The sequence below is a fragment of the Lytechinus pictus genome, chromosome 13, assembly GCF_037042905.1.
Source record: "Lytechinus pictus isolate F3 Inbred chromosome 13, Lp3.0, whole genome shotgun sequence".
Lineage (NCBI taxonomy): Eukaryota > Metazoa > Echinodermata > Echinoidea > Temnopleuroida > Toxopneustidae > Lytechinus > Lytechinus pictus.
The window spans coordinates 22,280,422-22,295,721 of NC_087257.1; the positions used below are offsets into that span (position 1 = coordinate 22,280,422).

General features: G+C 33.9%; 1 protein-coding gene across 3 annotated transcripts; it reads right to left on the reverse strand.

Moving 5' to 3' along the window:
- Window positions 1-642: 642 nt before the first annotated feature.
- LOC129274733 (UTP--glucose-1-phosphate uridylyltransferase-like) lies at window positions 643-14,771 on the reverse strand. Of its 3 annotated transcripts, none has more exons than XM_064108773.1 (9): window positions 14,484-14,771; window positions 10,481-10,685; window positions 9,558-9,647; window positions 8,969-9,048; window positions 8,329-8,444; window positions 7,798-7,895; window positions 6,022-6,084; window positions 3,356-3,414; window positions 643-1,652 (listed from the first exon to the last, which is right to left on the reverse strand). In XM_064108773.1, the coding sequence occupies exons 2-9, from the start codon at window positions 10,670-10,672 to the stop codon at window positions 1,550-1,552; spliced, it is 801 nt and encodes a 266-aa protein (XP_063964843.1). In that variant the 5' UTR covers window positions 10,673-10,685; window positions 14,484-14,771; the 3' UTR covers window positions 643-1,549. The 3 variants fall into 3 exon arrangements, with proteins under 3 accessions (XP_063964843.1, XP_063964845.1, XP_063964844.1); XM_064108775.1 differs by having other exon boundaries at window positions 14,489-14,597; XM_064108774.1 differs by having other exon boundaries at window positions 14,499-14,537.
- Window positions 14,772-15,300: the final 529 nt, after the last annotated feature.

The window sequence follows — 15,300 nt, forward strand, 5'->3', positions numbered from 1 at the left end:
CCTCCTGACGAGCTTGAAGCTTGAAGCTAGGATCAAACGCTGCTTATTGAACTTCATCCAATCCCAATCTTCATCTTTTTGCTAAGTCTGCAATCTCACATCCACCACCACCACCACTGTTCATTGTATCTCCCAGATAACAAAACCCATCTTCCTTCTCAACATCTCCAATATACATCCTTCTTATTCCTACTCCTCTCCATTGCTAATCTCTCTAAATTTTATTGCACTCAGTACTCTCTCTGTTCATGAATTACTATATTAGCCAATATTTTCACATACAGATATAATCACGATTTCATACTCATTCAGCAATTTCATGAGTTATTATTTTCATGATTTTGGTTTTATTTTCATGTGGAGCAATGGTCACATAAAGAAGTGGAAATTTTTTGTATTTTTTTTTGGATGCGCAAAATTAGCGAAAATAAGACAATTGCGAAAATTTAGGCTTGTACAGAAAATATTGTTAAAAAATTATATCAATATCAATATTCATATTGTAAAAAGCAAGGTTATGAGCTTACACCAGATTGACTGGTTTACCAAATCCTCAAAGTTGTCTCAGCACATTACACTTTTTTCTTCGCATAAGCATGAAATTTAACAAGAACATAAGAAGAGTAATGGACAAGAGTAAGATAGGTTCTCATATAATAGCATACTTTTAATACTAAATAATCATATAAAAATATTCAGAAATCTTTACAATGCGATAATATACTTTATAAACATTTGAGATGTTTCATACAGGTATACAGTATCTAAGCTATCAATACTTTGATCCTTATTCAGAATGGTTTTCTGAAAATATTTTAAATGCATGATGTGTATTTTTAACTACACGTACAAGTTAGTGCAACATGGCAAACCCTTTAGTCAAGATGAGAGATAGATTGTGGGTTACTAACCAGCACAATCATTAGCTATCACAGAGGTTTCTATTATGTCATGGTCTGGTAGTCCTGACTCTCGTTTTTCAAACATTGGGACGTGGGTTCAGATCCCAACCATGGCATGTTTTCCTTCAGCAAGAAATTTATCCACATTGTGCTGCACTCAACCCAGGCGAGGTGAATTGCTCCCTGCAAACCTGGCAGGATTAATTCCTTGAATGCACTAAGCACTGAAAGCAGCAGCTCAAGCTGAAGCCAGGGTAATGACAGTAGTGCACTACCTAATAAATAAGTTTTAGAAAGATCATCCTGTTGGACTGATATTGGCAGTGTCAACTATTTATTTGTTTTGTCTGCCATTGAGAACTCGGTATAATGAATACTTGAAAGGAATGCTGCTGTCCAATGACAAAAGTAAGCAACTATTTTTTCCAAATAGACTTCTTACTTGCTTTGGGATATTTCTGTATACTCAACATGATGCTAATGAATTGGAGTTATATAACCCATAATTTCTGAAAAATACATGTACATGTTTCAAAATCCAGTAACTCTAAATATTTCCACATAAAACGACAAAGTTTCCCTCATTTACTTGTAAACTCATTCCACAGAGTTGTTTCCTTTGGTGATGGGATGACAGAATGTTTCTGTTATCTGTTCTCTTTCTCCAAGAAATGTTTATGACACACTTTATAGTCTTCCAGGGACCCAACATCAAATCGTCCTGAGATATCATACACATATACTGGCATCCTGTGATAAGAAAGACAAACAAAAATAATTTAAAAACATCTTTAAAACAAGACTTCAGTTGGCAATTAGATAAAACATATTATTGGGCTTTTAATATTCTTTATTTTTTTATTGCATTTATAAACATATACATATGTTTATGTTTTGTTTCATTGTAAATACTTTATATGTAATGTGCTTTGTACCCCCCAAGAAAGGGAATTATAGAGATGTTGTTGTTGTTGTTTTTATTATTATTATTTTATTATTATTATCATTGTTATTATTATGAAGTCAAAAAGGGGCCTAAGCTTTCGATCCTAGCAGAATCTTCGTCGGAGGCAAAATGACAAACATATAAAGTGGAACAACCATAATATAGACCACAAACAAGCTACAGCAACACTAGAAACAAGGAGACAAAAGGGGCATTAGTGAGTAGAGAAGACCAATCAGGTTAGTGAAGGGGATGAAAGAAAAGGAGTAGGCAGACACAAAGGGAAGTTAGTGTAAGTAAGGCCAGTAAAAGACCTCAAGCCAAGAGGGATTAAAATAATGAGACAGGCAACATCAAACAGGATCTGGAACAAAACAGTGATAATGGGATGAAAAACAAGAGAATTAGTGAGAGGTGGGTCAAACAGGTTACAAAGAAAGGCTTAATAAACTGGTGCATAAGAGTGGGGGGGGGAAAAAAGAAAAAGAATGGGCAACAACTGATAATGTGCAAAAGACATATAAGTATATATGATAAAGCATTAAACAAACTAAGAGAAGAAGGTAAGTGTAAATATGTATCTATAAGTGATATGTATATAAATATATCCAAAAAAGAAATGTATATGAAAAAATATATATATAAATACACATATGGTGTTACTGATATAGTAATCTGCTAGGTGTGACGGGAAAAAAACATAAGACTATATAGTAGGGAAATTATGATTATTATTATTATATCTCATGGTGATATATTAATTGTAATGAGCACATCCATGATGTGGTGCTCATTCAGCATCTGACAAAGAAAGTAATATAATTTTCACTTTTAGAAGTTGACACTGTAGTGAATGAATTGGTAACAATAATTGAGGAAGTGCCAATCTTTTACTAAACATTTCTGAATGCTGCATAGTAGTTTGGTAAACCTCACGTAGCTCTACCAAGGAACTTAAGAAAAAACTCTAAATCAATCAACAACTAATAAGTAGCATTGAAAAAAAAACTTTTTTAAAAGACCACAGTCGACGGACTACAAACGCCACAGCATTAGTTCATTCAGCCCTACAGGTAGGATGAGCTAAAACAATAAAGGAAAGAGTGTGTCCAGATTTCAAATGATGTGCAAAATTATCAAAATTACACAAACAGTTTGAATAGGATGCTAATGTAAAATATTGGTGTAAAGTTCAACATTTGCATTTTATGGGACAAAAGTGCACCAAACATGCAAAAAATGTGCGCTTATTTTTTGGCATTCGCTTCCTTCACAAAACCTTCCCAAAAACATTGGTGACCCCTATGAAAACCAGATGTTAGAAAAAGAAATATGGTATGTTAATCTCAATACAGGTCTCATCTACAGGACATAGAAATTGATTTCATTAAGTTAAAAATTGAATATATCAATAACAAATTTGCAATTGAATTTTAGCGATCGACAATTTTCTTGCAACGCTCCTCAGTCTACTAAAATATTAAAATGGTACTTCTATTCAGATTACCTTGAGTAGAGATATTTCACAAAGTTCCCTGTTGCGTCTCTTTCCTTCATTGGTCTTGGCTGAAAAGAGAAAAAGAGAGACAGAATACAGTGATCATATTATAACATTACACTTTAAAATAACATTAACCATATGAGAGCAATCATAAGAGTTATAACAAGCAAAAGAGGAGATTTTAAGCTTTACAATAGGTCATTTGTCTAATGTATTTGTGATTAATTTATGATAAATCATCAATATTTCTCTGTTTTGTTATTTTTGGGATGCACTATACATCACATTTGAGAAGAAAAAAAAAGGACATTATCAACAAAATGCATTGATTTCTATGGAAACATCCATTGAACTGACCTACATTAAATAAAGAGCAAGTTCAGAGAAGTAACTGACTGGGAAAGGAATGATGTACATTACTGAAATCAACCTTCCTGTAATGAACATCATGCATCCTGTCACCCCACATTCCAAATCAACAAAGATGTTGATTACATCATGCCACCTGTCAATTAAAGTGTGAATTTCACCATGTTGGCATGTCAGCAAACTACACCCTTGTAAATATCTGTCAATCACAGAGCTGCCAACTTTGACATTCACCTTTCAGAAGACGGATCTTTCTCAATTACACACAGAAAGAAATCATTGTATTAATCAGTTTGTTTTTCACTAAAAAAAATCAGTCAATTTTCAGGGAGTCACTGTAGCAATCAGGGAGACTTGGTAGCCCGTCGATCATCAAAGATCATATGATATTGATTATCATCTTAATGGTCTATCCTTGATAGACATAGATTTGCAAATGAAGTTGAAAATCTAAATTAATACATCTTTGTTTTAAGCACACCAAAAATTGCAAAATCCATTGATGACTCTCTCCATATATGGAGCTACATCATGGGGATGTTGACAGAAAATATTTGCCATCAATTGCAAATTGAAATTGCAAATTTACCTCCAAGTGATAGATCAATTTTAATCAAAGCAAATTGATTTATACTTGTTGATCATACAAGAAGCTGACAAGCTGTCAATTAAAAATTTGCAATCAGTTCCAAGACTTCTGATTGATTTGGGGACCATAATTTGACTGACAATCTATTGTAACTTTTGAGCAACACTCCAGTAGATACCTTACTGAAGAGTTGTTTCCTCATATATGACTGTCATCACTAATACTCAAACTCATCATAGAAAAAACAATAAGGAAATTCAAAAGCTGCTGCTAAAGATCCATAGTACCTTCATACGAGCATGTCATTTGATTTGATTTATTTTTCTTCTCACAAAATAACATGGTGACGCAAATATAGAAAAGAAGTTTTTACAATAAATCAGATGTATGCATAATTGAACAAAAAATCACTGGCGGAAGACGGATTGTCATTATAAGCGAATATGCTTGAGAATATGACAAACCAAAATAAGTATGAAATATATAATCATATTAAATGAGCAGAATGAATGACAAAGAATGACCGAAATACTAAAATAGAAGAAAAACAATTGTGATAATTTAGATAACCAGAGCTGCCAAGTTGTATTTTGCATTTTCAGTATTCTTATCCCCCAAAATCAGTATTTTGACAAAATAATCAGTATTTTTACCGTGTGAGATAAATATTTTGTATTTTCCCCCAAAAAGTGTATTTCATAATAAAATGCGTGGCGCACTCGCCCACCACGGCGCTCAAGCTGCATGCAAGCTAAAATGTGCACTGCTCTTGCAGATGAAAAAAAAAAAACATTGAAACTTGTGTATATCTCACCCTGGTTTTTACAAAATGATTGAAAAAAAAACAAGTTACCTGAAATTACATTGATCTAATAACCATATTTGTGTACGTTTTATGAAATAGAGACATATAGAGATGATTTTTTTCTCAATAAATTTCGATTTTGTAAAAAAAATTAAAACGTATTTTTTAAAGAAAAAACGTACTGCCGTATTTTGGTTGCAAAAACGTACTAAATACGGAAAAATCGTACTACTTGGCAGCTCTGGATAACTATGATGAAAAACGACAATGATGATTGATAGACAGCTGATTTCTTGCAATCCCCATTATAGTAATGTGAGGATTGGCGATAACAGTCACTTGCAGGATTCCAGCATGAAAGATTCAGCTCTCACTTTTAATAAAACAAGATGCCCACAATAGCTTACAATTGTCTACGTCATCCATGACTTTTCACAAAAACAGAATAAAGAACATTCAATAATTATTATAACCTGGGGCTGGTAACACAAAGCTTAGCATTTAATCACAGTGCTGATCTTTACACTTGATTACACTGATCATCATGTGCAATTAAGTATAGAGATCAATTGCTGAGATCATGGTAGGATATAATTTTATTTTTAGGGGCTATTTTTCTTTTCCACATTGGGGCAATTTCAGAATTTTGGGGGCTATTTCTTTCATTTGAAGGGCTACTTTTAGGGGTAAAAACAAATTGTGTAATACAGAAAATATTATTCTTCTGCCACAATTAGATTTTTGATTATTGTTTTAGAACAGACCTTGGGGTGACTCTAGGAATGGTCGCCCCAAAGCATGCATTTTGGGGGAATTTTAGGGGTGATTTGGGCTGTCATGAGGGTGAAATCGCCCGTCGCCCTCATATATTTCCTACGCTGGCTGAGATAATAATGCAAGAATACTCACCTCTGATAGAAAGCTATCGAGATGAGGTAAGCTCTCTTTGGAGAATAGATAGAAGCATGGACACTGATGGAGAAAATATAACAAATCAAAATATTGGTAATATAATAGTAATAAAACAGTCCTTGTAAAGCACATGTCACATTATGATATAATGTCCTATGCGCTTACAAAGGACTTGGATGTTATAACTTCAGATATAATATCCCACAGTCTTTCATACACCAAAGCATTTCAAGGGATAAACTTTTGCCAGGTACCCATTTACCTCACCTGGGTTGAGAGCAGCAAAATGAGGATCAATTTCTTGCTGAAGGAAATTATGCCATGGATGGGATTCTATTGTTGGACGTTAGTGGGGAGACATAATTTGGGTGATGCTGTAGTTTAAAGCACTGTTTGTGTGTGAAGTCAATGAGGGATAGAAAATAATGAACAGAACAGAATTTCATATCTCAATCATTGTGGAAATAAAATTTTAATATTAACATCTACATAATCAGTTGTATTATTTCTGTATTAATCCAAAATCTACATGAAAAGCCATAAAGATATGTATTTCTGGTGGAAATCTGTTAAAAAAAAAAAATTAGCACAATTGAGCTCATTGAAGGGAAAGGTGTGTGAAGTCCCTTCCACGTATGCTCAACAGAAATTAGGGATTTTTTTTAAATTTTCAACAATTCAACACTTCAACATTTCAACTTTTTATGTGCATGAAAACTTGTACCTAAGAAAGTAAAGTGCTTGGCCTAAGGGCAAAAATAAATAAAGGTACTACATGTATAACAGTACAGTTTCACGGATCCAACACTGATAACAATGAATGAAATCTATGATAGATTGCTCTCAACAACCAAAATTGCACCGTTATTAGTATGTAATTTGCTTTTAATTACAATTTCTACAAACAGGGTTGACAGTACTGAAACCTGTTACATAAAGAGTTGTTTTTTATCCTGAATAAAAAATCAAATTCAACTCGATATTCAACCAATGAAATGCATGTACCGGTATTAGGGACTTGCAATTAATTATTTGGGTTGCATTTAAAGGGGAAGTTCACCCTGAAGAAAAGTTTGCTGTAAAAATAGCAGAAAAAATGATTAAAAATATTGATGAAGGTTTGAGGAACATCCATTAAAGATTAAAAAATAAGAATTTTAAGTTTTGGATTTGTAACGTTATAAGCGAGCTGCTGCCCTGTATGTTATGTAATATAAAATGCAGACATTTCAATTTTTGAATGGTTTGTGATGTCTTATTTTTGTTTTCTTTGTAGGAACAGGTGTGAAATGATTTGTCTATTGATATACTGAAGGAACAGTAAAATCCATTTTCAATTTTCTGAGAAAATGACATTTCATTGATTTTTTACCATAAAATATGTAGGAAAGCTGCTCGCATGTGACGTCACAAATGAAATAATCAAACTTCCTATAACTTTTTTGTTCTTTGATGGATTTTCTAAAACCTTCAGCAAGATTTTTTGCTGTTTTTCTGTTATTTTTACAATAAACTGTTTTGTCAGGGTGAACTTCCCCTTTAAATACAAAACTTTTTGCAACAGGCCCCTGAGCAATCAAATATAAAACCAATTCCTGTTAAGTCAACTTTCCCTTAATCCTCCAGATTTCCACATATATATAGACATTGTAAATCAGTTGTGAAATCCTCCATGTGCCAAGCCAATGGACGCAACTTTGTATGAGTACCTACATTAACGATTTACTTCTACAAACGAACTTCACAGTATTTCACATTATTATTGATACTTACAGCTCTCCTGGAGTTGGTGTCTTCCAGGTTTGGCTTTTCCAAGAATCCAGTAACCTTTAACTCATCATTGACTTCCAGTATACCTCTTTTCACAACCTCTGTAATGTGATTGCAAATCAAGTACTCTTTAACATTAGAATATTGAATCAATTGATAATTACACAATTTTATTTCATTTTAACCTCATGCTTGAATGAAAATCACAATCAAGCAATTACAGACCTTGAATTTAAATTTTTACGGCAATATCCAACATACCCCCCCAGGCTATTTAGGGTTTAGCGTTTAGGTATTTTCTATATCACTGCACAAATGAATAAAAAGGCAATACAATTCTCCAAGATGAATGGGAGGGGCATAGAGGGTAAGGGCATTTACTGCCATGGCATTCGCGAGTAAATCATCAATTCTAACAAGCTATACAGAAATTCAAAGCTTACATTCTGCCTATTCTCAAAATATCCACAACAATTCCAGCCGACCTATAATGAGTTTTAAACTGGGCTGTAATATACATGTATATGCACCCACCTTCACAAGGAACATGATTGGAAACAACCATGCTGGCTCCAGGATGACTCTCTTTTCTCTTCTGAAAGGCAGCTAGAAAATCAGACAGGGAGAAGTCATCATAAAAGAGGGTATCCCTGAAGAGATAAATTACATTGAGAAATTTAATGTTTATGATCAAATTGCAAAAAAGCTACTTAGTTCAACAAATTTGACAGTGACAACAGATTACAATGGTGATTGTACAGGAGGAGCCAGGATATGCATTGATAGGTTGCAAAGCATGAAATTTTTCCCCCTCATTATATACAAGCATTAGAGTAAAAGAATTTAAGAATATAGCGTTAAAAGTCCCAACTTCTCTTCTTATGCTTTCATTTCTTTCTTTCTCTTACTCTCTTACTCTTTCTTACCCTTTTTGTTTTTCACGACTTGAAAAATGGTAGGAGGTGGTCGCAACTGATTGCAATTAGCATACAGTATCCATTTATACCGCAAGAAACTGACCTGACTAGCGATGGATTTTCATTTAAAATTAATAGTCACTAATGACTATTGATATTTGGAGCTAAAAATGACTTGTAATTGATTGCAAATTTATTCCAACACATCCTAAAATTTCTTTCTGTTTTACACATCTTCTGTTATGTGTGTAACGTACCCTCCTATCACAAGTACATCATCATCAATGTTTCCTTCTTTCACGGCCAACTGGAAGCAAGCCACAGCTCCAATTCTATCCTGAAATCAACAAATATAAAAACAGCGTCAAATACTCGGTGCTTCTTAAAATGTGTACATTTTAAATATCAGACATTCTATTTCATCAAGTAAGTCTCCATTCCTCACATTGTTCTTATCCAAAACTCTTTCACATCCCAACCCCTAATACCCTATATCCAGAATTCCACAAAAGAAATAATAACTCACTAAGGTTTAAAAACCCCATCTTAGTTTCTATATGCATGCGTGCACACTGACTATGCTTCAATCTTGTATGTAGGTGCTCACTTGGCACTTATTTTAGTGCATTTTGAAGTTATTTTAAAGCTCTTGTAACAGAATTCTCGCAGAGAACCAAATAATATGTACTGGTATATTAAAGTCTTCCCACATAACATTACAGACTGGCATGAAACACATACACATCTAATATGACCAGAATACTCATTACCAGGGGCCTTCCATATTTTAAGTTTTTATCATAAACATAAATCATTTTTGGTCTATTAAAAAGACAACCAACTCACATCATTACAGGTAGTACTGTCGCTGATCAAGTGAACACACTTCCAATTGAGGGCCCATGATTCAAAATGATCCTTGTAGAAATCATTGGTCTGAAAATAAAACATAAGTATATCAAAAAGAATTGCATCAAGATTTCCTTTTCAACTCAGCAAATGCAAATATGTATTGCCACAACTTGACACAGGCAACAGAGATTTTATTTTAGACAATGAGCTGCATGTAGATATGGACAAATATATTCTAATATATTGCTGTCCATTTTGTGATAAGTCAATTACTTGACAAATTGTTGATTTGCCTGTCAAATACAAATATAAATAACAAAATAATATCACATATTTTCCATCACATGGGAAGCCATAACCACTATCGGTGCTTGCAATTCTTATATACACATGTTCAATGGGAGTATCACAATTCTATGATTCAATAGTTCAAATTGCATAGGTTTGTATCGAACATATAATATTATTAGAATTAAAGTGTAAATTTTTTATCTGCAATACAGAGAGAGAAATAAACGAGTGGAACGTCCCTGGCAGTCTCGCCTACATTATTATGCAAAGATCAATATATTAGGAGTGTTTAATAATAATAATCTACTTTTATATAGTGCTTAATACATCGGAACGACCACTGGCGGATCCAGGGGGCACAGCCAGCCCATACCCCCCCCCCCCCCAATTTTTGGGAGGCACAATTAAAATTTGTAATGTAAAAATGTGAAAGTGAAGAACTTTTTTTTTGCTTGTAAAATTTGTCCTATATGGAGCCCCCCCTTAAAAAAATCCTGGATCCGCCCCTGGGAACGACGTCTCTAAGCACTTCACAAATATATTAACATTTCACATTGTGATATTGAAATATCAATCATATTTGTTTTTAAATTTTTTTTTCTCCAAAGGTGAGAAAAATAATTTACCACCACAAGAATTGGTCCAGTGATGCCATGCTCAGTCAGATCCTTCATCCAGTGTGAGATGAGAGGCTTGGAACCTATGGGTACCAGAGGTTTAGGGAGACCCGCTAGATGGGCATAGTCACCGGTGGTGTCCTTCCCAATGTCACGCTGGAGACGGGTTCCGTACCCGGCAGCAAGGATGACTACCTTCATGACTGATGGTGACCTATGGTTCAATGATAGATATTAATAAGAGAAAATATCAGGGAAAAAATTACACGGGGGCTCGGGCAATTTCACCACTGAAATACTCAAAAGAGCCCTGGAAAAAAGGAAACCCAGAAATTCCCATTCACTGCAATGTTAAAGCTTATTCAAGCTTGCTGATTTCGGCAGTAGGTTTTGAAAAGCAGCCCATGAAAATACAAAATTACTTTTTTTTGCCTGGAAAAGAGATAAAGATTTTATAGAATGCATGGTGGTAACCGGGGAAGATATGGGAGGTGGGGCACAGCACAGGTGCCCCTATGATTTTCAAATGATAAGAAAAGAAATAAGTATGGTGTAGTGCCCAACATATATTATGCCTACGCAGTGCCCCTTGTCTTTACATTTGCGTTGAAAAATTTGTGCACAATTCTTGAGGGGAGATTTATAGTATAAAAATAATGAAAATACTACTACTTATAGATAGTAATAATTTAATAACAATAACAGTAAATAATAATAATTATGACAATTAATAAGATCTACATGTCTTAAACTACTAAGAACTAGGGCCTAGTAAATGGAGAAAATTGAATAAAGGAGAGCATTAGATCTAAATAAAGGCATTCAGGCGAAGGCCTCAAAAGTGCAGCTTTTCTTGTCAGAATAACTCACAAAGTGTGTGTAAAATGAAAGGGTTTACAAAAAATGTTTTTTGACATCCACTACCGGTATAGACCAAAAGCTTCATGGTCTCTGTATATTGGTTGCTCCGCTGAACTACCGGTACGTTGGAATGGGGATTATAGTGAAATATCAGAAATTGTTAAGGAAATCCCCAGAAACGGCGGTTATTCCTGTCTACTACCGGTACTGAAAGAAGTCAATTTTAGTCAACATAAACCATTGACAAAATTGAAATTTCTGCATTTTTTCATAATTTAAGACTTAAAGTGTGAAAAAAATGCAGAAATTTCTATTTTGTTAAGTAAACAATAACATTACAATAACATAACCATGATTCATGAATGATGGGCAATGGAATGGGGCATGGCCGGCAGTACCTCAGGCGATGTTCGTGCAGGCTCCACTCTACTTCACTACCGCTACACTACGCTCCACCTACCCGAACATCGGGACAGTGAACTGGATCGGATATTCCGAGTCACAAAGGTGGGATGGCAATCATGGTTATCGTAAAAATTAAAGAAAAAAAATATAACGAGGGATATGAGGGTTGGCGCGTTTTAAACGGTGTGTTTTAAAACATGTTTTAAAACGCGTTTTAAAACACCCGTTTTTTTTACAAAAAAAACGCGTTTTAAAACACCTCATAGACTTGTGTGTTATAAATATGCATGGATGTGATTTTACATGAATTTATTTTTTATACTTTTATTTCTTAATTGGTTTATTATTTTCTTCTAACTAAATCTCTTTCTCAACACCACTCTTTTTCTCCTCTCTCTTTCCCCCCTTATTCTCCCTTTCTCCATTGCTTTGTCATGTTCCTTTCCTCCTGTTCAATTGTGCACATCAATCCATATTTAAGAATATTCTCATTTTAACAAACATCTGAGTGTTGTGCTCACTTTTAGACAGGGAAAGAAACACTATTTAAAATGAGCTCAAATATGTAATAGTAGTACTTGAATGAAATGGAAGTGTTGCACAAACATAATAATATTTTGCAAATAGACTGTATAACTGACATTGTAACCTTGAGGTACACACGAAATTAGGTGAAACTTTGCGCTTCGTAAAGATGAAGAAAAGTAATTTAATTCAGTATAAGATAATCAGCTAGCAAACCTTTTTTTCCTCCCTGAACATGTGTGGAACTACCATTGTTTTAACATTTTTTGGTTCAGTCAAGTTGGTCATTATTATCAAATCTGTAAAAATTGAAATATTGTATTGTTCAAACAATTTAAAAAAAAAATAGTGAGGGGCATTATCAACTCTCTCATTTGCACATCACTGAGTTGTAATAAATGTTTAGTGAAAATAAGCGAAATTTTAAAATGTTATAACTTTCTTATTTTACATCCGATTTTGATGAAATTTTCAGCATTATGCTTGTTTGAATTTTTTCTACTGATTCAAATCAAACATTTTTCTGGGGTGGACTTGACCTTTAACCCTAACACTCCCAGGGGACCGTAATGGCCCCCTTAAAAATTTCTATGATAAATCCATAAGCACAACAGGGCCATGCCATATTGTTCAAGACTATTTTTTGGATACATGCATGGATATGTGGTTATGATATTACCATGGAGCTATCAACACATTAATAGCTCAATGATATTACAAGTGCATGACAGCCCAGAATTGCTCAATATCGTGATTTCATGTATAAAGCCAATGCAAATTTTTCGCCAACATTTTTATCTGTATCAATATTTGTACTTTTTGTTAATGATTGGAAAATTATTGCCAATAATTTCCATTAAAAAACCGATTAAAAAAACACAAAAGTAACCGCAAAACTGTAGATAAGAAATATGTAAAAAAAAACAGTTAAAACAAACATTAAAAAAACAATTTGATCAGAATTCCTCAATTAAAGAAATAAGCAGTTCAAGGGCCTAATATTTATAGATTTAAACCCAATTTTGTATTTCATGCACTTATGGGTACCCGGTAGAATGTAAAAGTCATTGTAGCTTGTCCAGTACTGTGTGCGCCTCACTGGCGACTGACTTGAATACTACCCAGGGAGTGGAGGATGTGCATACATTGTGTGCGGGAATGACTGATTGAATCTGATGATTGTGGTAATAATAAATCTTTAAAGCGCTTAGACATGTCGTTCCAATGTATTAAGCGCGATATAAAAGCGGACTTTTATCATTATTATTACTTAAAATTTGTATAATTGATTCAAATGAAATAAAGCATATTGAGTAAATGAAATTAAGCATTGAAAGCCTATAGTCTATAGATTATGTCATTTTCTTACATTGTGCAAATTCTTCTCACCCCCTAGATTGACAAGACTCAAAAAAGCCTGAGACTACATCATATGTATGAGGAATAAACTTATGAAATGTCAATTTACTTTTTCGGCATTCAATTTCCTTGATTTTGTTATTTGGGGGAAAATTCTTTTCTATTGGAAATTCAGTAAAAAAAATTGTAGTCATCTCTTACTAATACTCCAAAAATGTATTTAAAACATCAAGAGCTTAAATCATACTGTATTAAATGTACAATTTAATTGATTTACAGAAAATTACATCGTTCGTTGGGAAAAAAACGTTTTAAAACGATTTAAAACGTTTTAAAACATTAAAAAGCGTTTTATTTGTTTTTTTTAATAAAAAACGTTTTTTATTACAACCCTATCATATGAATGACTTAATATCTTACTCTACACCCGTATTTCACTCCGTGTCCATCCTCCGGTTATCCTCAAAATTCGTGATTTTGGGCCAGTATCTTTTTCCTCACACGTATTATTCACGGCCGATTTCAAAACATCGCATGCGATCGCGTTCGATCAGCGACCGGCAGCTGCTCACACTCACAGATGTCACAAATATGTAAAAACAATTTCAAAATTAATCTTTGTTTGTGATTTCCTCCATCATCCTTCTCGAATTTCATGATTTTTTTTTCTTCTATTACTTTTACAACAAACTTTTTTGTCAGGCCAGGTGACGTGAACTTTATATTTACGGTTACATAACGTTTAAACTTTACTTAGTCTTAAAAAAGTCTTACTAGATGTACTAGAATAGAAGTAGAATCATGTTAAATTTAAAAACTGTTTAATCAAAATCTATTTTTTTTCTTATTCTAATCAACTCACCGTACCAGATACCGGCGGTATACGGGTCTTCATAAGTTCACCAGTGCTGTGGGCGTGGCTCCTCTAGCTGAAATAGTCATGAGCTCATCAACTTCGCCTTCTGAACAGCCTTTTCGCCTTGACTGCACGCTGTTTTAGTGATTTCCAGCGCTCCGCAGCTAACCAAGCCTGCCTCCCCGGAGCGCCCCGGTAGCTGCATGCTAGCGACGGCCCAGTGCAGCCAGCCGCACGAGAAAGCGTGAGAAATTTTCGTTTCGCATCATTTTTTCAAGCAGCACTTCATAATTCAATTTAATACGGAACGCCCAGTTGGGCACGATAATATTGGTAAAAATAGTATTAATTTATTGAAGGAGGAAATGGAATAAAAATGAACCTTAACCTTGAAGTGTTGCATATTGTTTTAGAAAGACTTTGGTAGAAGATAAAACATTTCTTTGATGATATATCTAATATGTGATTCGGGAATCCTGTGACTCATGTCCTTAAATATTAATTATGAAAAATGAAAAGTGAATTAAGAATGCAGCCAGAAGCAAAGAGTGTAATCAATTTCGGGTAGGTCTTGAACATGGCACCAAGTTTGTTTGAATAAGTGCAGAAAAAATAGATAAACATATAACTGTATGAAGGTTTTATTACAATCCTTAAGAAAATAGTAGTAATGACGTTTTAAATGTCTGTGTGTGTGATGTTACATGCGATCAGTTCCACTTTTTCTTTAATTGTGATGTAAATTCTATAAACTACCATTTTAAATAGTTTATGATGACTATAAACAAAATCTCATAGAAAACTTTTTTGAGTGATGAATAAA

Excerpts from the sequence above, each read along its gene's own strand:
- LOC129274733 (XM_064108773.1), bottom strand. The coding sequence starts at position 10,672 with ATGAAGGTAGTCATCCTTGCTGCCGGGTACGGAACCCGTCTCCAGCGT. Across the intron at positions 8,445-8,968 it reads GATGTACTTGTGATAGGAGG|GGATACCCTCTTTTATGATG; the intron begins GTACGTTACACA and ends TTATCTCTTCAG. Across the intron at positions 6,085-7,797 it reads ACACCAACTCCAGGAGAGCT|TGTCCATGCTTCTATCTATT; the intron begins GTAAGTATCAAT and ends TTTCTCCATCAG.